This window comes from Lissotriton vulgaris, chromosome 6 (genome assembly GCF_964263255.1).
Source record: "Lissotriton vulgaris chromosome 6, aLisVul1.2, whole genome shotgun sequence".
NCBI classification, from domain to species: Eukaryota; Metazoa; Chordata; class Amphibia; order Caudata; family Salamandridae; genus Lissotriton; species Lissotriton vulgaris.
Genome location: NC_141694.1, coordinates 930,062,173 through 930,087,587, shown reverse-complemented (window position 1 = coordinate 930,087,587; position 25,415 = coordinate 930,062,173). Strand labels below are relative to the sequence as shown.

The 25,415-nt window shown below is 46.7% G+C and overlaps 1 protein-coding gene across 1 annotated transcript in view; it reads left to right on the top strand.

Moving 5' to 3' along the window:
- Window positions 1-25,415, top strand: part of POLR3F (RNA polymerase III subunit F) — a 229,670-nt gene that overhangs the window by 18,006 nt on the left and 186,249 nt on the right. Inside the window, exon 2 of the mRNA XM_086926913.1 lies at window positions 17,373-17,490. Within this exon, the coding sequence (XP_086783039.1) occupies window positions 17,373-17,490 (118 nt within the window). The remainder of the gene's footprint in view (window positions 1-17,372; window positions 17,491-25,415) is intronic.

The following is a 25,415-nucleotide window of genomic DNA, read 5'->3' as shown; positions in this document are numbered from 1 at the left end:
TTCGCGGAGCCCAAAATTACAGTCATTGCTAACCAGTTTGGTCTTCGGAGGAGGTACTGTGTTTGACCTGTGCTCTATGGTTGCCTCATAGTCATCAAAGAATGTAGCTTAACCATAAACAAGCATTTGCAATGCAATAGGTCTTGCATTTACCAAACTTTGAGCTATTGGCATTGTAAATGACAACGCCTTTTATTTGCGTGTTTTGAAAACCGGCAAATGGTGCGTAAACACGCACTTTTTGCTTATAGTCTTGGCTAACAAGAAACAAGCTGGCAGTAATTGTGCCCGTTTTACTGCCAGCCTTGCTTCTTGTAAGTAAGGACTATGTGACATTTGCATTGCCAATAACTCAAACTCTCGCAAATGCGAGACCTATTGCATTGCAAATGCTTATTTTCTATGCATTTCTCCAACTGTTAGTCTTTGCTGAGCTTACACGTAATGTACTTAACTATTGGTTTCCTTTGTTTTTACTCTCACACTTACTATTTCGTTGGAAGAACCACAGAGTTTAAAAAACGAAAGTATCAAGTCGAACATTAAAAAGAATATACATGTGAAAAAGGTATCTGCATGTAGAAATCTTATTGGGTGCACAGATGTCAATAAAGTGTACAGTTTAAGTGTTAAGAAAAAAAAACCTCCTTGTCCATATATTTTTCAATACCAATTAACTTCACATAAAACTTCTTGCATGATAAAGCGCTGCACATTGATTATTAGCTCCAATAGGTATAATTTAGTATGGTTTAGTTACGGTGTTCGCTGTCAGTGGTACCCTTAAAGGTAATTCAGCCGACAATTCTATAACCCCAGAACACGACAATGATATTCCAGTTGTCTTGTCTGTGAAAGGAGATCGTACCTTTCAATTCTGCTTTTTTTAATTACCCGACCTTTGTCCCAAAAACCGGGAAATGTATTTCAAATGCAGAAAAGCGTCGGGGCTCCGGAACAGTCCACGGACACCTGGGACTGTCCGTCCGGGGAAATCTGGGACGTCTGTTCACACCAAGTATTTCTAATATACAGTAGGCATAAAGGTAGGGCTATTGGTAGGTCCTAGTTTTCTTAAAGGTTAAAATCAGGGCACTGTAATTTTATGTATACATTTTAGGTCAAGATCCACTTTTCTTGTTTTGCTGAATGGTGGGAAACTTGCCCGAAAATAGTTAAAATTAATTTATCACAGCTGAGAGAGGACGTGGTCATGTGGCATGGAGGGTGGAGAGACCTGATAAGTTTTGGTTTCTTTTTGGCATGCTTGACTTTTTTATGGGCGTTACCAGGCAGACAATCAATCAATCAGAGTACTTGTAAAGCGCGCTACTTACCCGTGAGAGTCCCAAGGCGCTGAGGGGAGGGGTGGGGAGGGGTGAGGGGGGGGGGGGGTGCTGCTACTGCTCGAAGAGCCAGGTCTGGAGGAGTCTTCTGAAGGAGAGTAGGTCTTGGGTATGCCGTATGTGGGTAAGGAGGGAGTTTCCAGGTCTTGGCGGCGAGGTAGGTGAAGGATCTCCCACCGAAGGTCGTTCTTTGGATGCGGGGGACAGCGGCTAGGGCGAGGCTGGCGGAGCGGAGTTGGCGGGTGGGGTGTGGAAGCTGTCTGCTGTTCAGGTGGGCTGGTCCGGCGTTGTGGAGTGCTTTGTGTGCGTGGGTGAAGAGCTTGAAGATGATCTCTTGTCAACTGGGAGCCAGTGTAGGTCTCTCAGGTGGGGGGGGTGATGTGGCTGCGGCGGGGGTCGTTGACGATCAGTGGGGCGGAGGCGTTTCGGTTGCGTTGTAGTCGTCGTAGGTGTTTGGCTGGGATTCCTGCGTTGAGTGCGTTGCCGTAGTCCAGTCTGCTGCTGACGAGGGCCTGTGTCACCGTTCTTCTTGTTTCGGTCGGGATCCACTTGTAGATCCTACGGAGCATGCAGAGGGTGTTGTAGCAGGAGGAGGAGACAACATTTTTTTTTTTTATTGTCTTTATTGAGATTTTCAGTTAGTTTAGCTCATACATTGGTACAAACATATATCAGCAGTGTATATTCCTTGTGTTGCTTTAAGTCAAAAGCGGAACAAAACATCAATACAAACCAAGAACAAGGACCGGTCAAGTCCACATGCATATCTGACATATGAATATAATACAAGAGAAAAGGAAAACAAAAAAAAGGAAATACAGATGTAGTACAGGTCATGCACATTTGAGCCTGGCATAATATACAGCGTAATAAAACGACTTTTTGCCAAGAACATCGAGGGCAACATAAATCAAAAATGATGACGTGTCCTTGAGGATTGTCAGCACAGTTTATGTTTACAGTAGGAAAAATCCATACAGGCATCATGCATTTACCACCAAAGAGTTATCAGTGTCAGGGGGGTCCATCCTCGTTCGTGCCCAAGAAAGAAACGGCTCCCAAATATCTCTGGGTCTAGAGACAACCGGCATCAGTTCCCTAAATGTGGTTAGCTGTATCTGCCCATAGGTCACGTCCGCCAGCCAAGCCTGGAATTTAGGAGCTTTTTTTCGCCCCCAACATAAAGCAATCTGTCGTTTTTGCATGTAACAGCAGGAGTGCATTCAGTTTCCTCACAGAGGGTACAGTATCACATACAAGGCCTAACAGTCTCGGGTGCGGGGTGGGGTCATCTGTTCTGTTCAGGATCTGATTTATGGCATCAAAAACTGCACACCAGAAACCCTGTAGCTGGGGGCAGTTTCATGTCATGTGTATAAAAGTAGCAGGTTCGTACCCGCATCTCCAGCATCTAGAGTCATCTCGAATGTTCATACGTTGTAAACTAGCTGGTGTTCTACAATATCTATGCAAAAACTTGAAATGCACTAGCCGCAATCTGTAATTAGGTGTGAGCTCAAGTAATTGTCTACAACAGAATTCCCATTGTTTTTCCGACAGCGGGGAGTACAAATCCTCATTCCACAACTGGAATGATTTAGGTGTTACAATTGGGGCCTTATCTTGCATAGCTGTGTATATTCTTGTGACTAGTTTACGCGGCGAGGCCCTAGCCAATATATCCTGCAGTGCATGGAATGTCGGGGGGGCTTCAGGGAAATTCGTAGATAGCATAGTGCAGGCCAGCTTCAGCTTGTGGTATTCAAACTTTTCTCTAAAGGATATCTCCCTGTCTTCGTCCTCCACTGGTGGAGGGTGAATCCTCCCCTCCAGGTATAAATCTGCAAACGTTCGTAATTGAACTCCATTCAATTCCAACAAACCCCCACCCTCCTCCAAGCAAGCTAGCATTGGGTTGCCTCTCAAGGGAACTGCAGGGGCATTCAACAGTGGGAGGCGGGCTCTGTGCTGTAGCGCCCTCCAATTCCACCTTAGCATATCCGCAGTGTCTACATCCGATCTGGGGCGTGCTGATTTTCTATAAAGGGCTACGTCTAGTGCTGTTGGGCCTACAGAATCTATTTCGACGACCACATGTGGTTGGTATGGTGTACGGTGCATCCAAAAATGTAAAAATTGGGCCTGGGCACAAAGCGCATATAGCTGCATATCCGGGGCGCCCAGACCACCCTGCCGTAGTGGCAATGTCAAAAGCTCCCAAGACACCCTGGCCTGACCACCAGCCCAAACCAAAGCCAGCAATTGAGTACGAAGGGATTTAAAAAATTGCTGCGTTAGCGGGATTGGGATGTTTACAAAGAGATACAAAAACTTTGGGAGTATCACCATCTTGGACAGCGCCACCCGCCCCGCCACAGAGAGAGGCAGCCGGGACCACATCTCCACCTTACCTTCAAGCCAATTCACTGCCCTCCCAAAATTCATGCTCCAAATATCCTGTAAATTTCTGCATACCCATATGCCCAGGTATTTCTCCTCCTCAGGTGCCCAGCGTAGTGGAAATTCCGACGTCACCTCCGGGGTGTTGTCAGTCAATGGAAAAATGACAGATTTTGCCAAGTTAATGGACACACCTGAGAGTCTGCCGAATTTAATAAATTCCCGGAGTATTGGGTTAAGGTTTTCTGATGGGTTTGAGATATACAAGGTGACGTCGTCAGCATATGAGATTAGCAAGCTTCGAGTGCTGAAACCAATACCCCTGGCAGTGTGGTGTTGGCGAATCCTGGCAGCTAGTGGTTCCATGGCAATGGTGAACAGCAAAGGCGAAAGCGGGCATCCCTGTCTAGTGCCTCAGGTGATAGAAAAGGACTCTGATATCATGCCATTTGCCAGCACTCTTGCTTTCGGGGCAGTATAAATAAGTTTTATCTGGTTAATAAACATGGGGCTGAAGCCCATTCTGGTAAGGACTTGGAATAAATATGGCCATTCAAGGGTATCAAAGGCTTTAGTGGCATCTAAGAAAATGGCGGCGGCTTCAACACTCGGGTGGAGATAGTGTAGGACTGCAAATATTGTTCTAAGATTGTGGGATGTACTTTGTCCAGGTATAAACCCCGACTGGTCTGGCAGGGCCAGAATAGGAAGAAGAGGTTGCAATCTATTTGCCACTAGTTTCGCATAAATTTTCACGTCTACATTATTAAGAGACAAGGGACGATAGGAGTCTAGCTCTACCTCATCCTTGTCAGGTTTCAATAATGTGATCACTAGGTCTTCTCTCATCGAGTCTGGTAGTATCCCAGCTACTAGCCCCTCGCCATACACGTCGTATAGTCTCGGTGCAAGCTCTTCGGCATGTGCCTTGTAAAAAGCAGTAGTAAGGCCGTTTGGGCCTGGCTCCTTGTTCAGCGGGAGGCTCTTAATGACCTGTTTAATGTCATCCACTGAAACAGAGAGATCCATATATTTACGGTGCGCATCATTGAACCACACCAGAGCGAGTGAATCTAAGAAAGTGTGTAGACCCTCGGGCTGCCTGCCTGTTTGGTTGTGTATAGCTTAGCATAGAATTCTTTAAATTAATTTAGAACCTCGGCCTGGCCCATTATGGCGTTCCCATCCGTTTTTTTGATCATGTGTATGAAAGGTGTCGATGTAGCCCTTCGAATCATATTTGCTAGTCTTCCCCGGCCTATCCCCTTCTCCGTACCGCCTAGCCTCAGCATATTTTTCTAAGAATTTTACCTCCCGTTGGGCCTCCCCCGAATATTCCAACAATTTGTCTTTTTTAGTTGCGCTGCAATTTGGGGGCTGTGGTCAACACAGAACCGACCCTCCAGCTCTTTATTCTGACCTTCAACGCGTGTCAAAGTTCCTCTAATTACCTTCAAAACTCCATCCTGTCTCGCTATACACTTACCACGTGTGAGAAGTTGGCCTGATATACGATATCTCCAATTCTGGGGGCACCTTGTATCAGTCCAAACAACCCTTATGGTGTCTGGTTGTAAGTCAACCTTATAGACAAGCTATCCTAATGGTAGCATTGACTAAGCAGCCTTAAAGGCTTAACTCAAGAGGTCGTGTTAAGCGAGCTGTTTTACCAATCACAATCCTGTAATATCAAATGAAAGGACACCACACAAGTATATATTATAAAAATATATGTATTTATTACTAGAATAATCCTCTGTACTCTTTATGAGTGCAGAGGCACAAGCGTTTAAACAAAAGCACAGTTAAACATATGAAAGTTGCACAATTATGGATGAGGGCGGGTGGCCACTCAAACCATATATTAAGAAAGTGGTATAAGAGATACCAATCAAACAGTGGTTAGGCCTAGGGCCTAGGGAATCGCTGGGAGCAGTCGGGACTAGCAATGCTGAAGTCGGGAAAAGCCCGCGGGATTCGGGTGTAGCGCTTAAAGCACAGGCATGCACCAATGCAAAGTCAATGGTGCGTAAAAGTTATAAAGTTATAGTTTAAAGATACTTCCACTCAACCTAGAAGGACGAAACGTAAGACACATACACTAGAGGTGTGTACCAGTGTGGGAACACCGGCGTTGCTGAGTTACCTCACCCACAGGAAGCGGGTGCACAGGTGCGAAGTAGTGTCGGGTTTTGTCACGCAGGTTGCTGGTGCTTGGAGCTGAAGATGCTGCAGGCGTCGAGACGAGAAGTGTCCGGTGAGATCCAAGGGTGGATCGGAGTTAAAGATGATCTGAAAGCAGAGGGGACAGAGTCTGGGTCACTCAGCAGTGACCAGGGTGGAACCAGGCAATGTCGGGCGCTTTCAGGTCGCTGACGGGTCGCTTCTCTCCGCTGCCAAATGGACTCTGGGGCACCGAGGATGTCCAGGAGTGGATCACGAGCTGTCCCACGCAGGCTCTCGCTGTCGGATTCCGGATTGGAGCAAACAACCCTTGGCAAGGGCAACACACGCAGGATTCGAAGATGGCGTTGCACTCTGACCAGGAGGGTCAGAGCGGGTGCTCCTTTTCAGGGGAGCAAGGGCAAGTCTGGAGCAACCAGAATCACAAGTTAGTTTTCAAGGTTCGTCGGCACAGGGGCCACAAGCCAACGGGCAAGTGACCAGGCCAACGCGTTGAGCCAAAAGATGCAGAAGGGCCCCACGAAGCACCCGGTGAGTGTGGAGGGGTGAGCTTCGGTGCAAGAGAGGCTCAGGGCTGGGCTTCTCAAACCCCAATGCACAGCTTCGAGGGTCACTCGGGGGCTGCACGGTCAGCGTCTCGTGGGCTTTCCAAGATGGCGGGCCCAACGCTTCAGGTCGCCTCCACGGGTCTCAGCTCTGCAGGGACTGTGGATCGGGCTGTTAGAAGGCAGGCACGCTTGGTCTTGTCGAACACTGTCGCTCGAGTTCCGGCGGGAACTGCAACAAAGCAAACGTCGAGGTGCTGGTTGGTGCCTGTTTGCACAGGGTGGTCACTCCTTGACCACAAGGGAGAGTCTTCAGTCTTCTACGTCGAGTAGGATGTCGAAGGGTCCAGAGTTTCATTTCATAAGTTTCAGTCAGGATAATCTGAGTGCTTTGGCACTGCTCCCATTCTTATACCAATCTAGGGGGCTGGATTACCTGCGAGGTCCCTCCTATGGGTGGGACCCAGGAAGGGGGTGGTTACACCCCTTTCCCTTTGTCCAGGGTCGCGCTGGGACTGGGGCTGGTGTGCCCCAGAACCGGTTTGACCGGATTATGCAAGGGGAAGCCTTGTGCGCCCCAGGCACTGTCTGGTTTCTTTCAAACCTCCCTGCTACAATCCACTATCTCCTGTCTGGGGTGGTGTGACACCTCCCCGCGACAGGAAAGCCTTTGTCCAGGCCTCCTCGGCTGAGTTTCGGTCAGCAGCTGAAGGTCAGACTCGTGTCTGTGGCAGAAGCGTCCATTTTGTGATGCTGAGGCTCTTTTAAAATCAACCGCGTTTCAGTAAAGTAACATGTCTTCTCCCTCTAGAGGGGTGGAATGCTATCCCCGTCGACAGGACTGTCGAGGGGATAGTATTCCAAATTGTATGACACCTTACACAACATGTTTTGATAAAGCCAAACCAAAGTTAACATATAACGCGATGGATTATAATGCACTTAATAGTATATGGTATGGCATTATCCTGGAACAGCTTAGGGAGTTGTTCCCGACAGCTGCAGACAGGCTCAGCTCATGCTAGAGCACCATCTCACGTTAAACCACGCACTCTGCCTCCAGGATTGATAAGGCCTTCCATAGGAGTGACTCACAGGTTTATATGTGTCCAGATATAGGTTTAGATATAGGTATACTATATCTAAGCAAGAGGTGATTACACCAACTTGCCCCAGCTGAGTGATCAGCCAGTTGTGTCAATTTAAGAACCAGCCAGGGGTGGCAAAAGCTATGCTGTAGCCCCTGGTAGGCCTTGGTGGCACCTATGCCCTGAGCACCTATAGTGCATGGTACAGGGGCTGACAAGAAGTCCAGTTCCAATTGGGTTATGTACCTATAGTACATGTATGTGAATTTAGAGAGAGAACAGCAGGCTGGGGGTCTGATTAGCAGGCCCACAGCCTCATTAAGTCGAAACCCAGTGAAGCAAAAAGCAAAAATTGGGGTGACCATAGGATAGCAGACGCTACTCTCCTACACCACGGATAATCACCTTGAAGGCATCCCACAGAGTTGCCTCAGTAGATACCGACCCAGCATTTATTGGAAAGTACTCCGTGATATCAGCACAAATCTCCTCCTTAAATACTTCATCTAGTAGAGCATATGGCGGGAGCCTCCAGCTAAAGGCACGGGCGGGCGAGTCTGGAGTAGAGTGGGAGCATGATCCGACAGGGAGCTGGCCAAATGGCTCACCTCTGACGTCCATGCAGCAATGTTAGAGGAAACAAAACAAAAGTCCAATCTGGACCAGGTAGCATGTGCACTGGATATACACGTCCCTTCCAGCAGGCCAGGGTGCCGGACGCGCCAAACATTCAACAGAGCGCCCTCCCTCATTAAGTCGTGTAGTGACTCACGAGTACGTGGATGTAGTGTCCTAGCCGTACCCTTTCTATCCATTGTGTCATTCAAAACAGCGTTGAAGTCCCGCCCCAAATGATAGTATCACAGTTTGTGGAGGCAATCCGTGCCCACACCTCATGAAAGAATTGTGGGGAGTCTACATTATGACCATAAATTGCTGCTAAAACCACTTCTTTGCCTTCCAGTGTACCATGCAATATAACATAACGTCCCTAAGGAACTAGGGTCACCCCCTGTTCCCTGCAATCCAACCCTCTACGTAACAGAATTGCGACCCCACGAGCATTGTTCGAATATATTGCAGCATGCACGTGTGCCCATCTACTGTGTTTGAGCCTCTGGGATGGTATTGTGTTTAAATTTGTCTCCTGAAGGAAACAAATGTCGATATTGTGCCTCGTTAAATAAGCATGTACTAAGCGTGCCTTCCTACAATCGTTGAGCCCTCTCACGTTCCACGTGAGAATCCTAATTGCAGCCATGGGGGGGGGGGGGAGGGGGGATGGGGGGGGGGGGTTTAGTGCGGGCTCAGTGAAGCCGGAAGGGGCTCTATTCACCCAAAGTGTATACCTGATTGCATACTTTGTAGCAATAGTGGTGACAGGTCCAACAAAACACAACAGACCCAACTCGACCACCCCCCACCCGCTCCAACCCCCCAATTAGGTGGAGACATACCCCCCCGAGTGCCTCCACAAAGTGGTTAAACCAAAACATATGGGAACTCCCCGTGGAGGCGTGGGAGCCCCAGCATACACCCCTGTTCACACAGGGTGGCTGAGTACTGTGTAAGGACTGACTATTGGGATCATGCTACTATAATGGGAGTGTAAACGGCACACTAACAGCATATGTCAACAACCATTTATCCATAACGATCCATCCAATAGTATCCCGAACAGTACATGCCCAGTTTGAAGACTTATCTTGTGTTCCCACACTTTACTCCTATGCCATAAACATGATGGGTCACATATCAATCCCATTTCAAGCAAGTAAGGATAAATGATATTGGTACAAGCGACAAGTGAACTTATGAGCAATACAGTATGATGAGGTAATATGAATTCAAACGTGTGGCGCTCATGGCAAAAGATAAAGTTTCGATGCTAGCTAAGCAAGTCAATGTAGTGTAGTAGTTAGGAACCTTAAACCAGGAGGAACAGTTTGTGACCTTACAAAATACTGAAAATAAAGTACATGGGTGACTGTAAGGACCAGGGGAAACACATCAATCATTATTACTAAGACAGTCTTCAGCCCTGTTTCGCTCGGCATTAGACTTCCTGGACTTGGATCCACAAATATGCTTGGCAAATTTAAGTGCCGATTTAGCATCAGCAAAGAAGTGTGACGTGCCATCATGAGATACCTTAAGTTTAGCTGGGTAAAGCAGTGAATAGGGAATGTCAGCATCCATTATTAGTTTCTTTGCTGGCAGGAATTCACACCTTGCGGCTTGCACTGTTGGTGTAAAGTCAGGATAGAATGAAATGTGATTACCTTTGTTCTATTTTCCCTCTTTCACGTGCCAGCTTTAGCACTGTATCTCTATCCTGGTAATTCAGCAGTTTGGCTAGTATTGGCCTGGGCGTACCACCCACCGGTGGCTTCTGGCCCAGCGCCCTGTGAGCCCTTTCCACCACGAAGACAGGAGAGAGATGAGGGTCAAACAGCTCGTGCAGGAGATCAGCGACATATACCTCCATCTTAGAAATGGCCGTTGTCTCTGGAATGCCCGTAATACGGACGTTGCTCCTCCGAGACCACGCCTCTAGGTCATCATTCTTTGCTTGTATTACAGCTAACAGTTTATCTATGTTCGAGATTTGTGCTTTGGTTTCCTGCTGAAATTCATGTTGTTCTGTATGCCGATTTTCTAAGCAGTCCAGCCGAGTTTCATGAGTGGAGACCTGGGATTTCACTTTCTCCAATTGCGACGTGAGGGTGTCCAGCTTAGCGTCTATGCTTTGCAGGCCGGATCGCATTTCCAACATCAATGACCGGAGGTCTCCGCTTGTAGTTTCATCCGCTGGCACACCACGGGTCGCACCCAGACTTTCCCGCTCAGTACTAGGCTGCTTCGCCCCACGTTTGTTGTCGAAGGTTATTTTGGGCTGGCGCGCCTCCAGCTTGCCCATGATTTCACAGATGTGTTGTCTTGTTCAGGTAAGGCTACAGCAGGTGGGCTCCACACAGCGTATCAGCCGCCACTTAACTGGAGTGCATGTAATAAAAAGGGAGGCAGCAAGGGCAATGTTCGTCCAAGTGGGCACAGTGCGAGTCAGTCCAGCTATCTCTCCTGGTAGAGCCGAAGGCGTCCACTCGGTCACCAATCGAGTGTATTGCCAGGCCCCCACCCTCGGCTAGGTATATTGCACACACAGGATCCAACCAGAGAGGAGATGGATATCCGTATCAAGCAGCCTTTTGCGGAGATTTCGAGATCGGCACAGCATCAGCCCTGGCAGCAGCTCACATATCTTCAAGGCAGATTCCCATCCAATGAAACCGCCATGTACAGCGTATTGGACCCTGCGCGCGTCTTAGTTCGCAAAATGGCGTCTTCCTGCAGCAGATACAGAATTCGCGCCAAGACCTCAAGCTTGTCTTTTCACCGCAATAGCACGCCCTCTGGTCTGCTCATCCGCAACGGACAGTGCTCCTCGCATCCAGCATCTTCCTGCTGGCCCTTCAGCAAGCAAATGTATCCCCAAGTCGAGGCCCGGCTTAGATCTTTAGTGACTCGGGTTACCCGTTTTTCAACAAGTAAGTAGGGGGGTAGGGGCTACGACCGCATAAGCTCACACGTTGTGCTCGCCAATTCGAAATCCACCAGATCACAGTGGCCCCGCTGTCTCCGGCTACCGGCAGCCGATGATGACACCGCTTGCGCAGCCCCTCCGCCTCTCACTTTAGGTCCGCAGCGGAGCCAGTGGGATCCACCGTGGCAGTACAGGCGCGTGTCGCAGCGATCTCCTCTAACCTGCAACTGCGGCTCTCCCAGATCCTGCGGTGGGCTCCGTCGGTCAGTGTCGCAGCCGCGAGCAGGCCCTCAATCCCCGCCCTAGAGTGAGGAATGCCGCCGATTTGTGCCCCACCACTCTCGGCCACACGTCCCGTCCAGCCCCGGCCAGGCTTGTATCTTGTGGTAGGGTTCCTCAGCGGCGATTACAGCCATCAAAAAGGGGCCACCTGGCTTTGCAGTGTTAGTGCACCTCGGATCCGAGTTTTTGGAATTCCGAAGTCAGTCCTTGGCAGTATTAATTTAGGATTAGTGTCTCAGCTGGCGGAGCTCGCTCACAGAGCGGCCATCTCGCTGCCTGGCTAGCCACGCCCCCCAGGAGGAGATGACGTTGACCTGCTTAGACATGGAGAGGGAGGAGTCGAGGATGAATCCTAGATTGCGTGCATGGTCGGTGGGTGTTAGTGCTGTTCCCGGTGTGGTCGGCCACCAGGAGTTGTCCCAGGCTGAGGGGGTGGGTCCGAGGATGAGGACCTCCGTCTTATCCGAGTTCAGCTTCAGACGGGTGCTCCTCATCCAATCGGTGACGGCCTTCATTCCCTTGTGGAGGTTGGTTTTGGCAGTGTGCGGGTCCTTGGTGAGGGAGAGGATGAGCTGGGTATCGTCAGCGTAGGAGATGATGTTGAGGTCGTGATGGCGGGCCACTTGTGCGAGGGGGGCCATGTAGACGTTGAACAGCGTTGGGCTGAGGGATGAGCCCTGTGGGACGCCACAGATGATGTCGGTGGCTAAGGATCGGAAGGATGGGAGGCGGACGCTCTGGGTTCTGCTGGAGAGGAAGGTGGTGGTCCAGTCAAGAGCCTTCTCTTGGATTCCGGCTTCTAGGAGGCGTGTCTTTAGAGTGCAATGGCAGACCGTGTCGAAGGCGGCTGACCGGTCCAGGAGGAGGAGGGCTGATGTTTCTCCGTTGTCTAGTTGGCGCCTGATGTCGTCTGTGGCGGCGATGAGGGCTGTCTCGGTGCTGTGGTTTTGTCTAAATCCGGACTGGGACGGGTCCAAGATGTTGTTGTCTTCGAGGTGGCGGGCCAGCTGCATGTTGACGATTTTCTCGATGACCTTTGACGGGAACAGGAGCAGGGAGATGGTCCGGAAGTTCTTGAGGTCCTTGGGGTCCGCTTTGGGCTTCTTGAGGAGGGTATTGATTTCGGCATGCTTCCAGCTTTCCGGGAATGTCGCTGTTTCGAAGGAGATGTTGATGACCTTCCGTAGTTTGGGTGCGATGGCTGCATCTGCTTTGTTGAATATGTGTGTGGGCACGGGTCAGACGGAGATCCTGAGTGAATGGAGTTTATGACCTTGCGTGTCTCGTCGCCGTTGACGTTCGACCAGGAGGTCAGGCGGTTGGCGCTGGTGGTGTTCACAGGGGAGGTGGAGTCTGGCGTAGTCAGGGCGGTTGTGGTGTTGAAGCTGTCGTGAATGTCAGCGATCTTGCAGTGGAAGAAGATGGCTAGTGTGTTGCACAGTTCTTGTGAGGGCGGGATGGCGTTGGCTCTGGGGTTGGAGAGTTTCTTTACGATGCTGAAGAGCTCTTTACTGTTGTGTGCGTTGTTATCCAAGCGATCTTTGAAGGAGGATCTCTTGGCTAATCTGATGAGGTTGTGGTGTCTGCGGGTGGCGTCCTTGTGGGCTGCGTGGTTGTCCGGTGTGCGTTCGTGGAGCCATGTCTTCTCCAGTTTCCGGCATGCGCGTTTTGAGGTCTGGAGCTCATCGGTGAACCAGGTGGCTCTCTTGTTGGCGTGGCTGTTGGAGGGTTTCTTGAGCGGGGCAAGGGTGTTGGCGCAGTCGTCGATCCACTGTCTGAGGTTTCGGGCTGCGGTGTCTGGGTTCAAGGGAGGTGATCAGCTGGTCTTCGGTGACTTTGCTCCAGCAGGGGCGAGGCAGCTGTTCGGTGCAGTGGTGCGTGGTTGGTTTCTTGAAGGTGAAATGGATGCAGCGGTGGTTGGTCCAGTGGAGTTCGGTGGTGTGGTCGAAGGCGACGTGGGAGCCTGTGAAGAAGACTGGATCCAGCGTGTGGCCGGCGGTGTGGGTGGGTGCGGTGACGAGTTGTCTGAGGCCCAGTTTGTGAGGTTGTCGATCAGGATGGCGGAGTTGGCGTCATTGTTGTTCTCGAGGTCGGCGATGGAGTCGCTGAACTGAGCCCGGGGTCCGGGGGGTCTGTAGATGTGTACCTCTGAGGGTGGTGTTGGGGTCGGTGTGGATCCGAAAATGCAGGTGTTCGGCGGTGTTGAGGGTGTCGTCTGCGTGGGTGGCGACCTTGAGGGTGGACTTGTGGACGATGGCTATTCCGATGACAAGGGAGCGGTCTGTCGGAAAAGGTACTTTTCAAAGAAGAGAAGATATATTTATTTTACGCCTGTGTTACGGTGAGCGCATACAATGGATTTCAGGTGACCGGTATTTTGTTTTTAGTTTTTAGTTTTGAAAGTCACCATTTTTTAAAATTTACAACTAGCACTTCCGCATGCTCGAGGCCTGTGCCCTAAAGATACGTCTCAGTTCCAAGTTCTTGCTCTTGTGCGGCTCATAACGCTAATTTGTGTGTTTATCGGCTTTGTTCGTAAAATCACTGGCATAGGAAATTACGTAGTTTTGCACCCAGATCTCTCCAGAAAGATATTTAACCACTGTGGTGTCTTACAGGAGCGGAAACCACACTGGGTTCCATACTTTTATTATAACTAGAGTTCTCAAGACAATGTGGTGAATATTTAGTATTTTTTCGGGAAGCGCAGTGATTGTGCTCATTTTGGAGGGTGGGGGCAATGTGGCAAAAATATCTCTAATGCGTCATACTCAAGATGGAGCTTATGGGGGTGGTTACCGATCCTTCATTGTGAGGGCTTTTTATATTCCTGTGTACATATGCTCGCGTTGGCCACTGCCAGAGACGGAAAAGCCAATAAAAACAAAACTAGCCGGGACGCGTCAGCGCGATCTATACCTTTTTCATCATTTAAAAGAAACACTTCCTTTGCTTTTGAATATTTTTGCGAATTTTGAATATTATTTACAAATTTAAAGGTGACACTACGAGTCCCGGCAGTGTTATGGTGTCAGTATTTTTGTTTTTGTGATGTGCATTTCTGCTGCGGCCCTAGAGTTCTCTGCCTGTCTCATTCTTGCAGTCCAGCGCACGGTTGTAAAAACAAGCCCGCGAGCAAAAGAGACACCGTGCGGTGTGCGCACACGTGAACTGAAAGCTAATAGGAGGCGACATGCGCGTGCACATCGGTTGTCCGTGTGCGCACATAGTTTGTCTCCCTTCACTAGCAAAAGCCACAGCAATAGGCTCGCCAAGGCGAAGCAGCGCATGCGCTGCGTTCGCTAGGCAAGACCTAAAAATGGCAATATTCCCTGTAGGTTCATTGAAGCCCACACACCAGGATCTAGCAAGTCTGTCAGTAGCTCATGCTGGCAACGAATACCAAGTGTAGCAAAGCAAGAAATAACGTGAGGCAACAGTACAAAACTGCAGTTTTGACATCAGTCAGCCAAGTATCATAACCTAATAGAGGCCAATTTGACGTTCATGTGTGTGGTTCTGTAGAAGCCTGGGTATTTCAGACTTGTTCAGGTCCTTACTGTCATGCCTCGAGCCTCCTACGACACTGTCCCTTTAAGAAATGAGCTATTTAGATCACCATGAACCACGGAGCGATGCTTCACGTTCTTGCGTCTAGCTCCATTTGTTTCTGTGTCCGTCTTGCTCTTGATTGCCTGACTTCCGCTTTTTTGGATCACTTCCTGCTTGGTGCACCAAAGGGAGCGTCCCCGGCCCCCGCGTTCCTGTGCGGGCTCCGGTTTGCGCTTTTTACCGGTAGCGGCCAGCTGTCTGTAGGCGTTATCTATTTGGGCGCCTAATTCCGGATTGCTGCTCGTTCACGGAATCTCCTGTGAACATTTTCTTCCCCCCGCCCTTGAGTCCCGCCCGGCGGCCGGGTTTTACCCCGCCATCCGACTGGGCTCAGCCCCGTGTTTCTTTCCAGTGTGTTGCTCCGCCTGACAGCCGGGCCTGTTCTCCGCTGTCCGGCCGGGCTTATTTCTGGCACCGCCTCCCTTGGATTTCTCCACCCGGCAGCCGGGCTTGGTCTCCGCTGCCCGGTTGGGTTTTCTATATTACCCTTTAGATAGCTAGTTAGTTCCTTTCCATTCTTCCCCTATTTAGTCCTTTTCTGTTGGTCTTCCCCCTCCCCTTTTGTTTAAGCTAATCCCCTTTCTGGATTCTTGTACTGGGATTCAGCTTCGTGTATTTGGTGAGATACTTGCTTGGACCAGAGTGGGTACAGCTTCATCTTCACTACATGGAATCACGGTAACAGCGCTTTTGCGCTACATATATATATATATATTGTACAAAAGGGCCTGTCATAACAGAAGTCTGATTACATGTTTATTTTGGTTTTGTAGAAGGTCATACAACCGACAGAGAAGTGGGCAATAGGTTCATTGCATACCATCACCTTAGTGGATGTTTCTTCAAGTCTCCTACAACAGCCAAAGTGAGAAGTGTAACAAGTTAGACTATATTGTATCTAATAGTATTAAAGTAAAAAGTTACACACTAATATATTATGTCATCTTTGCCACAGCTCCAGATGAAGTTCCTTAAATAAGATTCCACATATTTAATTCAGCGCCACTTCAGAAAACCCTTTGGTATGTTATGTATCTATGTATAAAGGTGTCCTAGTGATTAGAGGTTTAGTGCTGTCCTTAGATAAGATTACTTATTTACCTTTTATTGCAGCCTACCTGTTGACCAGTTCCCCCATTGGAGTACCACGCATCCAGTCTGAAGATCACCATCAAGCACATTTTTCCCCCCAACTTTCCTTGTTTTGGCTCCCTGTTTTCCCCTGGCGTGTCTCTCGTACTCTAGTGTTTGATAGAGTCGGAAGGCCGTAGGGGAAGGCTGTGGAATATTCTTCAGATTCCTGATGCTCCTGTGGAACCTACCTGCAATCCTTACACTTACTGCCTGAATTTGTTTCTGATGCACTTCTCCATTGAGCTGCACATGTCCCCCTTTTTAAGGCAGAGGGGGACGTCGGTGGACCTTTTCAGTTATGCCTTCCAGTGGGCTCACCATTGTGACCACAAACAACATATTTCCCTGTTTCAGTACAATGTTTCGAGGCCAGTGTTGCACATTTGTTGCTTAGACACAAAAAGTCAAGTACTCGCTCTCAAAAAGCGAAGGACACTTTCACATCTCAATCACTGGTGATCAATCACTGGTGCTGTCTACAAATAAAAATAGTCCTACGTTGATGCTACAGAGCTCTGAGTAATGCTTTCAATTTCTTAAATGTGTACAGTTCACAGTTCATCTTGTACTAAATGACACTGCTGTTCTTTGGTGACCAATCTAGTTATATGTATGAGTCTGCAAATTTGGACTTTGTAAAAGCTCTTTATTTATTTTGAACTTTGCCAAATTCACACAGTTGCTTAGGTATTTTTTTTTAAATGGGTGATATTCCTGCAAAGGAAGGTTTTGAAAGGTAGAAACGCCAAAGTCTATTTTTACTAGGAGATTCTCCTCAATTTTTAAAAGAGTTTTGCAGGAGATTGTATGTCTTTTTTCACTGGTGCCCCTTTGTCCATATTGGTGTCTCTCTGCCCAAGCTCCCTGTAGTTGTGGTATAGTCTCTGTTCCACGTCCTCCGAGTGGCACTTACTGGGCTGGTGTATGATTTTAAAAAAATGGTAATAACACTTTATTAATTCAAACTTTAAGATAATATACTAAATCAGAAAAAAATGCATAAAAACGTACCTACGGGATGTCACCTACTCACAACTTCTACAATGGGATTATAATTTCACACACACCAGAACTAGTTTGCCATTTGTAAATTAGATTGATAGAATCTACACTCTCTTACAATCCTACACGCTTTCAGGTTTTTTTTTCTACTACCACAAATAGTAAATCTAATGTTTGTAGGTATCCAGGTGTCCTTTTTTCACTGTACAATGCTGTGACATTTTTTTCGTTTCAGGGTCATAGAATTATGCCAGCAGTTCCCCCACGGTATCACAGACCAGGTTATTCAGAATGAAATGCCTCATATCGAACCCCAGCAGAGAGCTATGGCCATCAATAGACTACTCTCAATGGTAAATTGTTCTTCACTTTTACATTATACACTCTTTTAGGTATTTATCCACAGTCTTTTGTTTGTAATGAATGACGTACTCCAGTACTGCAGCAAACCCTCTAGCAAGAAGCCATGATACAGTTCATCTTGGACCACTTAGTGTACCCTAATAAAAATTGTCTTTTGTTATGAGCAACGGTGTTAATGCTGAGTTGGAAAGTGAAATATTTTAGATATTTGTCTGCAGATTAATAATTTTGTAAAGTATTGGCCAAATATCACAGCTGCCTATTTGCACAGTAATCAATGTTTTATAACTCAGAACTGTCCGGCAACTGAAAAAAGATCGGACTACCCCCTCCCTTATTCAACATTTCTTTTTGTCTAGTCTTTATGGATAAATACACTTCTATCACAAGCCTGGTAACAAGTAACCGTATTGACTAAATCCGTCTGGGAGGGTGTGATTGCTTTTCTACCTGGATTGTTCGATCAAGGTGAAGAGGTTGTACAAGCATAATTAAGTTGTGAGAGGTGTCTGTGAATTCAGACAGGACAATGGTTCAGTTACAGTCTTCCTCAGGGTATCAGTAGCCTGAAGCCCTGTAAATGTGACTGGATTCAATCATCAGCCTAACTGAGTTGGACTGTACAAGGATAAGTCCCACCATATTCCACGCAGAATCAAACCGCCTATGTAGTGTCCTACTTCCTTATGCTTACGTGTGTGGGTCTAACTTCAGGCGTTGCCCAATATTTTGTCTGGACTTTTCAAGTGTTTACTGTTCTCCGTTCGTTTATTTTACAAACTAGGAGTTCTTTTGCTAAATAGTTTTTACACTGTATTGTACAATTAGGGTAAAATAAAAATTCAACAAGATATATTCTTCGTACAGTACTTGCTGGTAGGGCCATGCAAAGGTGGCTTGATTTCAGTGATTATGGAATGCAGTGGCTTGGGGATGCCAGAGACACCAAGCCTGTTTATGTGGCTTACAGGCTGCTATAGTGGGTGGGATTTGGGGGAAGAAGAAAGTATTGGAAGCTATTCTTGTCCTCCGCTCCATTTTAACGGAATGCCCATAGTTTAAAGGCATATTTGTTGGTTTTGACTTTGACACTGAATATTTTGTGTCATCCGTGGATCAGAGAGCACTTCATTCATTTGGAAAACATCCACGTTTTACTAGTAATCACACGAAGATGGATGCTCGAGTCCAATTAAGCTGATGCCGCGCTTCTTGAAAATTGTCTGCATATCAACCACCCCTGTATTTCCTTTCTCTGTAAAAGGATTAGCCCAGTAAGGAACAAGCATTACAAAGTCATTAGATCTGGCTTGCATTTTCAATTATGAGTCGACCTGTTGGCTTTGCCAAAGCTGAGAGGTGCCCTGAATTTGTATTGCAGCGGACGCCGAGTGTCAGGAGCAGAGAAGCTGCTGGGTACTGAAACTTATCAGCAACCCAGCGGTCGGAGGTGATTGCTAGGGGCTACTGGAAGTCATAGAGGAACGTCACTCTGATGTCCTAGCAATTCTTGTGTTTGGTCGTAAAGGCAGCCAGTGTATCCTGCAGTGAAAACAAATAACGACAAAAAATGATTTCTTTTTGCATAGAAATCTTGTTTAAGATAAAGCATTACATTTGACACAGTGATTTTTTTAGCTTCGTTTTCAGATGTAAATGAGACTCGTACGCATTGCAATGAATGCACTTACCCGGAGGTGGAAGGACAATCCCTAACCGCCAATAGCAAGACGTTGAGACAAATATACTTCTCCAAGATGTGATTAACATTATCCCAAGCCAATGGCTGAATGGAGCTCGCTCAGGCAGATCATTGGTTTGAAACGGGCTGACCCAAATCCCAGTCTTTGCATATTGAACACAAGGGGTTGAGTTAATCTCTGACCTAAAAAGAAACTTACTACTGCGTATTAAGCAACATGCTCTGATTAGCTATGCAACGGTTGTGTACAAACTGTATACACTGTTTTTTTTTAATGTCCCCGTTGTTCATTCTTTCTCTTGACTTCTCTCTCTTGACTTCCTTTCTCTCCAGAAAAGAACACTCTGCAGCTTAGTGTTCTCAAAAAAATGTTATGCTTCAATGTTTCTTTTTTCTCATAATTTACATTGGATGTATTTGTTACATAAGTGGATATGTAGCTGAGTTCACTCTGAATTAATCACTGGTATAAATCATAAGTTGGGTACATACCCAATTATACCTGCTGTGTAGTTTGGTTTAGGAGTCAAAGTGGTAGTTCAGGCCTAGAGCGCCTGCTTTGGTATTGGGGGTTGGAGTGCTCCTTGGCATTCAGTATATGTGTTGAATTAAAAGCATCACTGAGGACTTTTATTTGTGCCAACTGTTAGAGATTTACAAAAAACAAACAACAATCAACAATCAACAATCAACAATCAACAATCAACAATCAACAATCCCTCGGATGCTTGATTCCGTTCTGGGAAGGACATGGCTTTTGTAGTTCGGACTGGACTGTTCCCATGGGGCACAGGGTCAGAGCTGATTTGCATATCGCCATTGTCTAACCCAGGGTGGTGTGGAGTGCAAAAAAACGATGGATATGGGCCCAGATCCTTGGACTGGGGTGAATGTGTGACATTGATCCACATTCTGTCCATCACCTGTTTTGTTTGCAAATTCCGCCATAAGTGCGCTGGGGATGCTCAGACGTGGGTCCCAGGCACTCCACACCACTGGAGTCAAGCTAGCCGGGCTGATGAGAGGTGTTACCTCGAAACCGGTCCGGTCCTCGGATGCTTGATTCCGTTCTGGGAAGGACATGGCTTTTGTAGTTCGGACTGGACTGTTCCCATGGGGCACAGGGTCAGAGCTGATTTGCATATCGCCATTGTCTAACCCAGGGTGGTGTGGAGTGCAAAAAAACGATGGATATGGGCCCAGATCCTTGGACTGGGGTGAATGTGTGACATTGATCCACATTCTGTCCATCACCTGTTTTGTTTGCAAACTGTTAGAGATGGTGCCTTTTCCCTGCGAGCTCAGCCACATACGTCTTTGAAATGTATAGCCTTTGGGCCCTACCATGAAGGCATGGCCACTGCACCTCGCAGGTGCGAAAAATCAACATACCTATATTGAAATGGGTAGGATGCTTTACAAACTGGTGCATTTGATAGGTCAGCAGCTCTGGGGCTGTGTCAGTCACATGTTTGACATGCCTGATGTTACTGACTGCCCCTGGCACAGCGAACATGGAAGTGATTTAGTCTGTCTGGAAATCATCCCATTTCCTGTAGGCTAGGCCACCCTTGTCAGAGACAAGTGTGCATATTAGGCACACCTCTGTAGCAAGCAGTCAGCGAGTACTTACTCTCATTGTGAAAAAGCCATTAAAAAAATAAACATTTAATTGTCAAAAGCACATAGAGCGGAGCTCTGTAACCCAGAGGCTTCCGTAGCATCAATATACATTATCATGACTTTGAAACTTTTCTCATATATGGAAAGAATATTGAAAAGACTTGCAATTAAAGCAAAACAGAAGAAAACAAAAAACATACAATACCCCCAACCCCCATCCTATCACACTGTTAACCAAGCAAGATCAGTATATACAGTCAGAGCAACAGTCCTACGCTCAGTACAGTACATTTCTAAGAAGGCTCTATCCCACCCAGTGTATACAAATTAAGAACCCCTAAGCACGGGGGAGGGAAGAGATTAGAGCCGGTCCCAGCCCTGTGCTGGAACTGGCTCCTATTCCAGTCCCTGATAGTCTGCCCAGCACTTCCAGATTTTGTAGTGTTTACGAGGGCATCCCCTCACTACAAAGATGGGAGCCTCCAAGCCCATACAGAAGTCTAGACCTGTCGTCCAAACCGAGACGGAGGGCTCCTGCTGTCGCCTTCCAGGCTCTAGCAATGTTGCGTTTGGCCAGGGTAAAACTCAGGAGCATAAGGTGACGTTTGTAAACGTTGGCCCCAATATCGTTCAAGACGTGTAGGAGAACTAGCTTGGGTGAACAAAGGAGGTCCCAACTCAAAACCTCTGACAGGCTGCTCATTACTCCCCGCCAAAACCGTGCCAGCGTGGTACAATCCCATATGGTATGAAGCAAGGTACCCTCTTCATGCATGCAACGAAGACACACCGGGGAAGCCACCAAGCCCGCCCTATACAGCCTGACTCTAGTTAAATATACCATATGGCGGTATTTAAACTGAATAAGCCGAAGGCTCATTGCAATTGCCGCCCCACGAGGGGAGGCAAGGGCTGTGAAAAGCCATTTTGACTTCAGTAGTGTCTTGTAAGTTTTATGACCGAATCGATTTGGCTCCCAGCGGACTCCGTAGAGCTGTGACATAGGTCTCGGAGCACAATGCAATGAAAGCTTGTTTTAGAATGTTGAGTTCGCAGTTACACGAAGCAGAACACAGACGATTAATACTAAGCTCCGTGTGTGGTGTAGTCATTGGTGGGTACCCAGGCTGGGGAAGACGCTACAACTTCTAGAGTTTGAGTCTTTTCATGAATATCTCGGAGTCAGGCAACCAGCCATGTGAAAGCCTGCATGTGGAAAACTTAATTGCATTCCTGCTGAAGTCTATGGTTAGTGCCATGAAAGAAAGAAACTGCTGCAGCAGCCGTGGCGAGTTGTCAGTAGTTGGCTGGGGTCTTCTATGCCATTTAAAATCTTACACAATTTGTGGCAGAGCACAGTCAAGCAAGGTGTGAATTTTTTATTAAATCTTAAATATTTGTAGCTCTTTCTCTGAAAGAGATTCATGGAGAAGAGAATATACAAGGCACCACGTGGTCCATAACTATTTAAAATTCACTCTCGTATTTGTTGGAGGAGCTGAATTTGATACCTGAGACCCAATGCTATTTGGGTAAATGAATATGAGGGCAAACTTTTTTAATGGGGAGAATAGCACAGAAGGGTTTTCCAAATCTATGCTTTGAAATCGTGAGACCTTGTAGTGTGCAATAGAGGACATCAGAGCAGTTTGAGTTGCGCTGTACTTTTCAGGTTGGCATTTTATGCTGTGGAGCGAGATATGTTTGGCTAGCATCACTTATTAAGAAGTTCTTTGACCACATGTGGCCTGTAATACTAGCCATAGCAGTTCGTCTTGGAGCCTGGAAAATTTCTAGCTGTTGCTAACAGTACAGTATGTGGGTGTCCGATATTCTGCCATACTATGGCACACGGCCATGCTAGATTTGATAAACCTACTTTTTATACCGAGACCCTTTTGATCCAGGAGTGTAGTTAAAGGCGAAAGATTAAGTTTTTTCTTAGTTCTGCATGAAATTACCAGATGTGAATAGATTTTGTGAGGGTGTGTAACGGGTACAGGTTGAAGGTGCTGCCACTTTTCTGGAGCAAATGAGTTCTTTAGATCTCAGGTCACAATCCTGAAGCGCTAAATAATCTTGGTAAAGGGCCCGGTTTTCAGCTTCACTTTGAAAATTGTAAACATTATGGAAGCACAGAAACAAATTACACGTTTACAGAGTTGTACTGCATAGCAGGAAATAAACATTTTGTTATTATGATAAAGTAAATATAATAAAAACAAAAACGGCGAAGGAAAGTTTATACATTGAAAAGAAAAGCATCCTACTAAAAGTAACAAAACTGTTTGTGTTAGATAAAATGGTAAGAAGCAGCAGCTTGACATGAAAAGAAAAACATCCTACCAAAAGTAATAAAACTGTTTTGTGTAAAATAAAATGGCAAGAAGCAGCTTGGCAAAAAAGCATCCTACCAAATGTAACAAAACGTTGCATAAAGTAAAATGCTAAGAAGCATCTTGGCACGGCTGGACGTACAAGAATATTGAGAGGACAACCGGGGCAAAAGGCTGATAGTCTTAGCATCAGACACCGTAAGCAGCTTGGCATGCATCCTGCTCATGCTTAATATATAAACTCTGGATGGGAAAGAGGATGAAGGTTTTCTCCCTGGGGAAAAACAAACTAGTGGGAGAAACCAGGTAGCCTGTTCTTGAGGATGTGTATGCTAGAGTTGATGCACGGAGTGACCAGTCCAGAATGAAGTTCCTGCTTTTATTAACAAGCATTGGTAGATGTAATAGATTTCACCTATGTTATTAATAAAACTCTGTTTCTGTTGTAAGTTGTAGCTTGGGGAGTAGTTGTACAATATAAGTTACTGAAAATTCGTTAAAGTGTTATGACTGATATTGTGCTGTTACTGGTGGAGGAATAAATCGGAGAGATATGGTAAACTGGGAGGGACAAAGAAAAAGAAACGAGTTTGAATGCAGATGAGGCTGGGGATCGAGTGTAGGTGAGACTGTGTTGCGTGTCGCTGGCTGCACCTTGCTCTGACTGGAAAGACATCTTGCAGCAATAAATGCTGCGTCCTACCACGGGGGTCCCTTTTGTGCCTCTGCACAGAGGACTTAATGTTCATCCCTGTAGTCTTAAGGAAAATGATTTAAAAGACCTAGAGATTAGTTTATTGGATTGGGGCCTATTAACGTCAAAAGATAGGAGCTGTATATGTGGAAACATAAATAAATAAAACGTGGGGGGAACCAAAGAGGTGTGACTTGGGAGGAGACTGCAAGACACCGGGAGGATAAAGACAGCCTGCAGATGCACTCTTAAGGCGTGCTTGTTAGGATATGCATTGTATAAAGACAATGGTTCTGTTGGGAGATAAGTCAATTTCTTTGTCTGGTTAAATAGTTTACAACACTGTTGGAGTATTCCACAATATTATTTTGGAAATACTTTTAAAAAAAATTTCAAAACGGAAGAAACACGTTTTTTGGAAAGAAAAGGAAAAATGAACACACACACCAAATTTTTGACTTTTACCAGAATGTTCTTATTTTGAAAGTCAGACATTGATTAGTCATTGGTAAAATCAGAAGAGGGTTGTCCAAAACATAATTAGCCTAGATATATAAATAACAGATAAGTGCTCAGGTGAATAGTAGTGACAAGTGATGATCAGACTGTGTGATGACACAATAACATATATAGACAATAGTAGATCAGTCCATAATTTAAAATCAATTGTTTCAACAAATACATATATTTTCCTCTTTTATGGTTGAAACTTGGTATGGACTGATTCGTAACACAACGTCGACGTTTCGACCCTATTAGGAGGTGCTGACTTTTTTGCAACCGAATCGGGTCTTCATCAGGACTAACAAGGGAAAGGGGGACAACCTGTGGAGGAATAGCTCTTGGTGTGTGGAACATAGTATAAAACCGTGAGACTCTGCCAAGCCTGGCTGGCTCACATGATGTTTTTGTAGGTTTCCTGCTTCTACCACTGTCTGAGCAGGGGGGGTGTCAGCCGATACCCTAAACGAACGATGATTCGATGATAGTATCTGGGGGTAAAGCAAAAAATCACTACCCTTCTATTGTCATGACAGTATCTGAAACTCACTATTATACTGCAGGCGTATTCCTATTTCTACGTACCTTCTGCAATTTATGCTGTGAATTTCACCACCAGCCAGTGGCGAAATTGTGAGAGTAGGGGTTAGTGCAGCAGAAGCGATCACCTGTGGGGGTAAGCGATGAGAAAGCCTGTCATCAGATTCTCAGTTAGCTCTTGATGTGCTATGGAATCGTCATGCACTATTAAAAACGGTAACCAGTGCATGGTGGTGCTTAAGGAGACTGTTGGTGTGTGAAAGTTAAAGAACAATCGTGTGGCTAAAGAGTCAAATGCCTATGACGCGAGTGTACGGTAATTAATGTGCCTGTCTGTCATGGACAGCCGAGTCGAGTGAACAAGGGAACTAGACGGAAATGCTAGCGGAAGCCCAGTTGTCAACTTTTACTGTGGGGCTCTATGGGACAGTTTAAAACCCAAGTGTGTGGCTACGGAGTCAAGTGCCTGTGACGTGAGTGATCGGTAATTAATATGCTTGTCTGTCTGTCATGGACAGC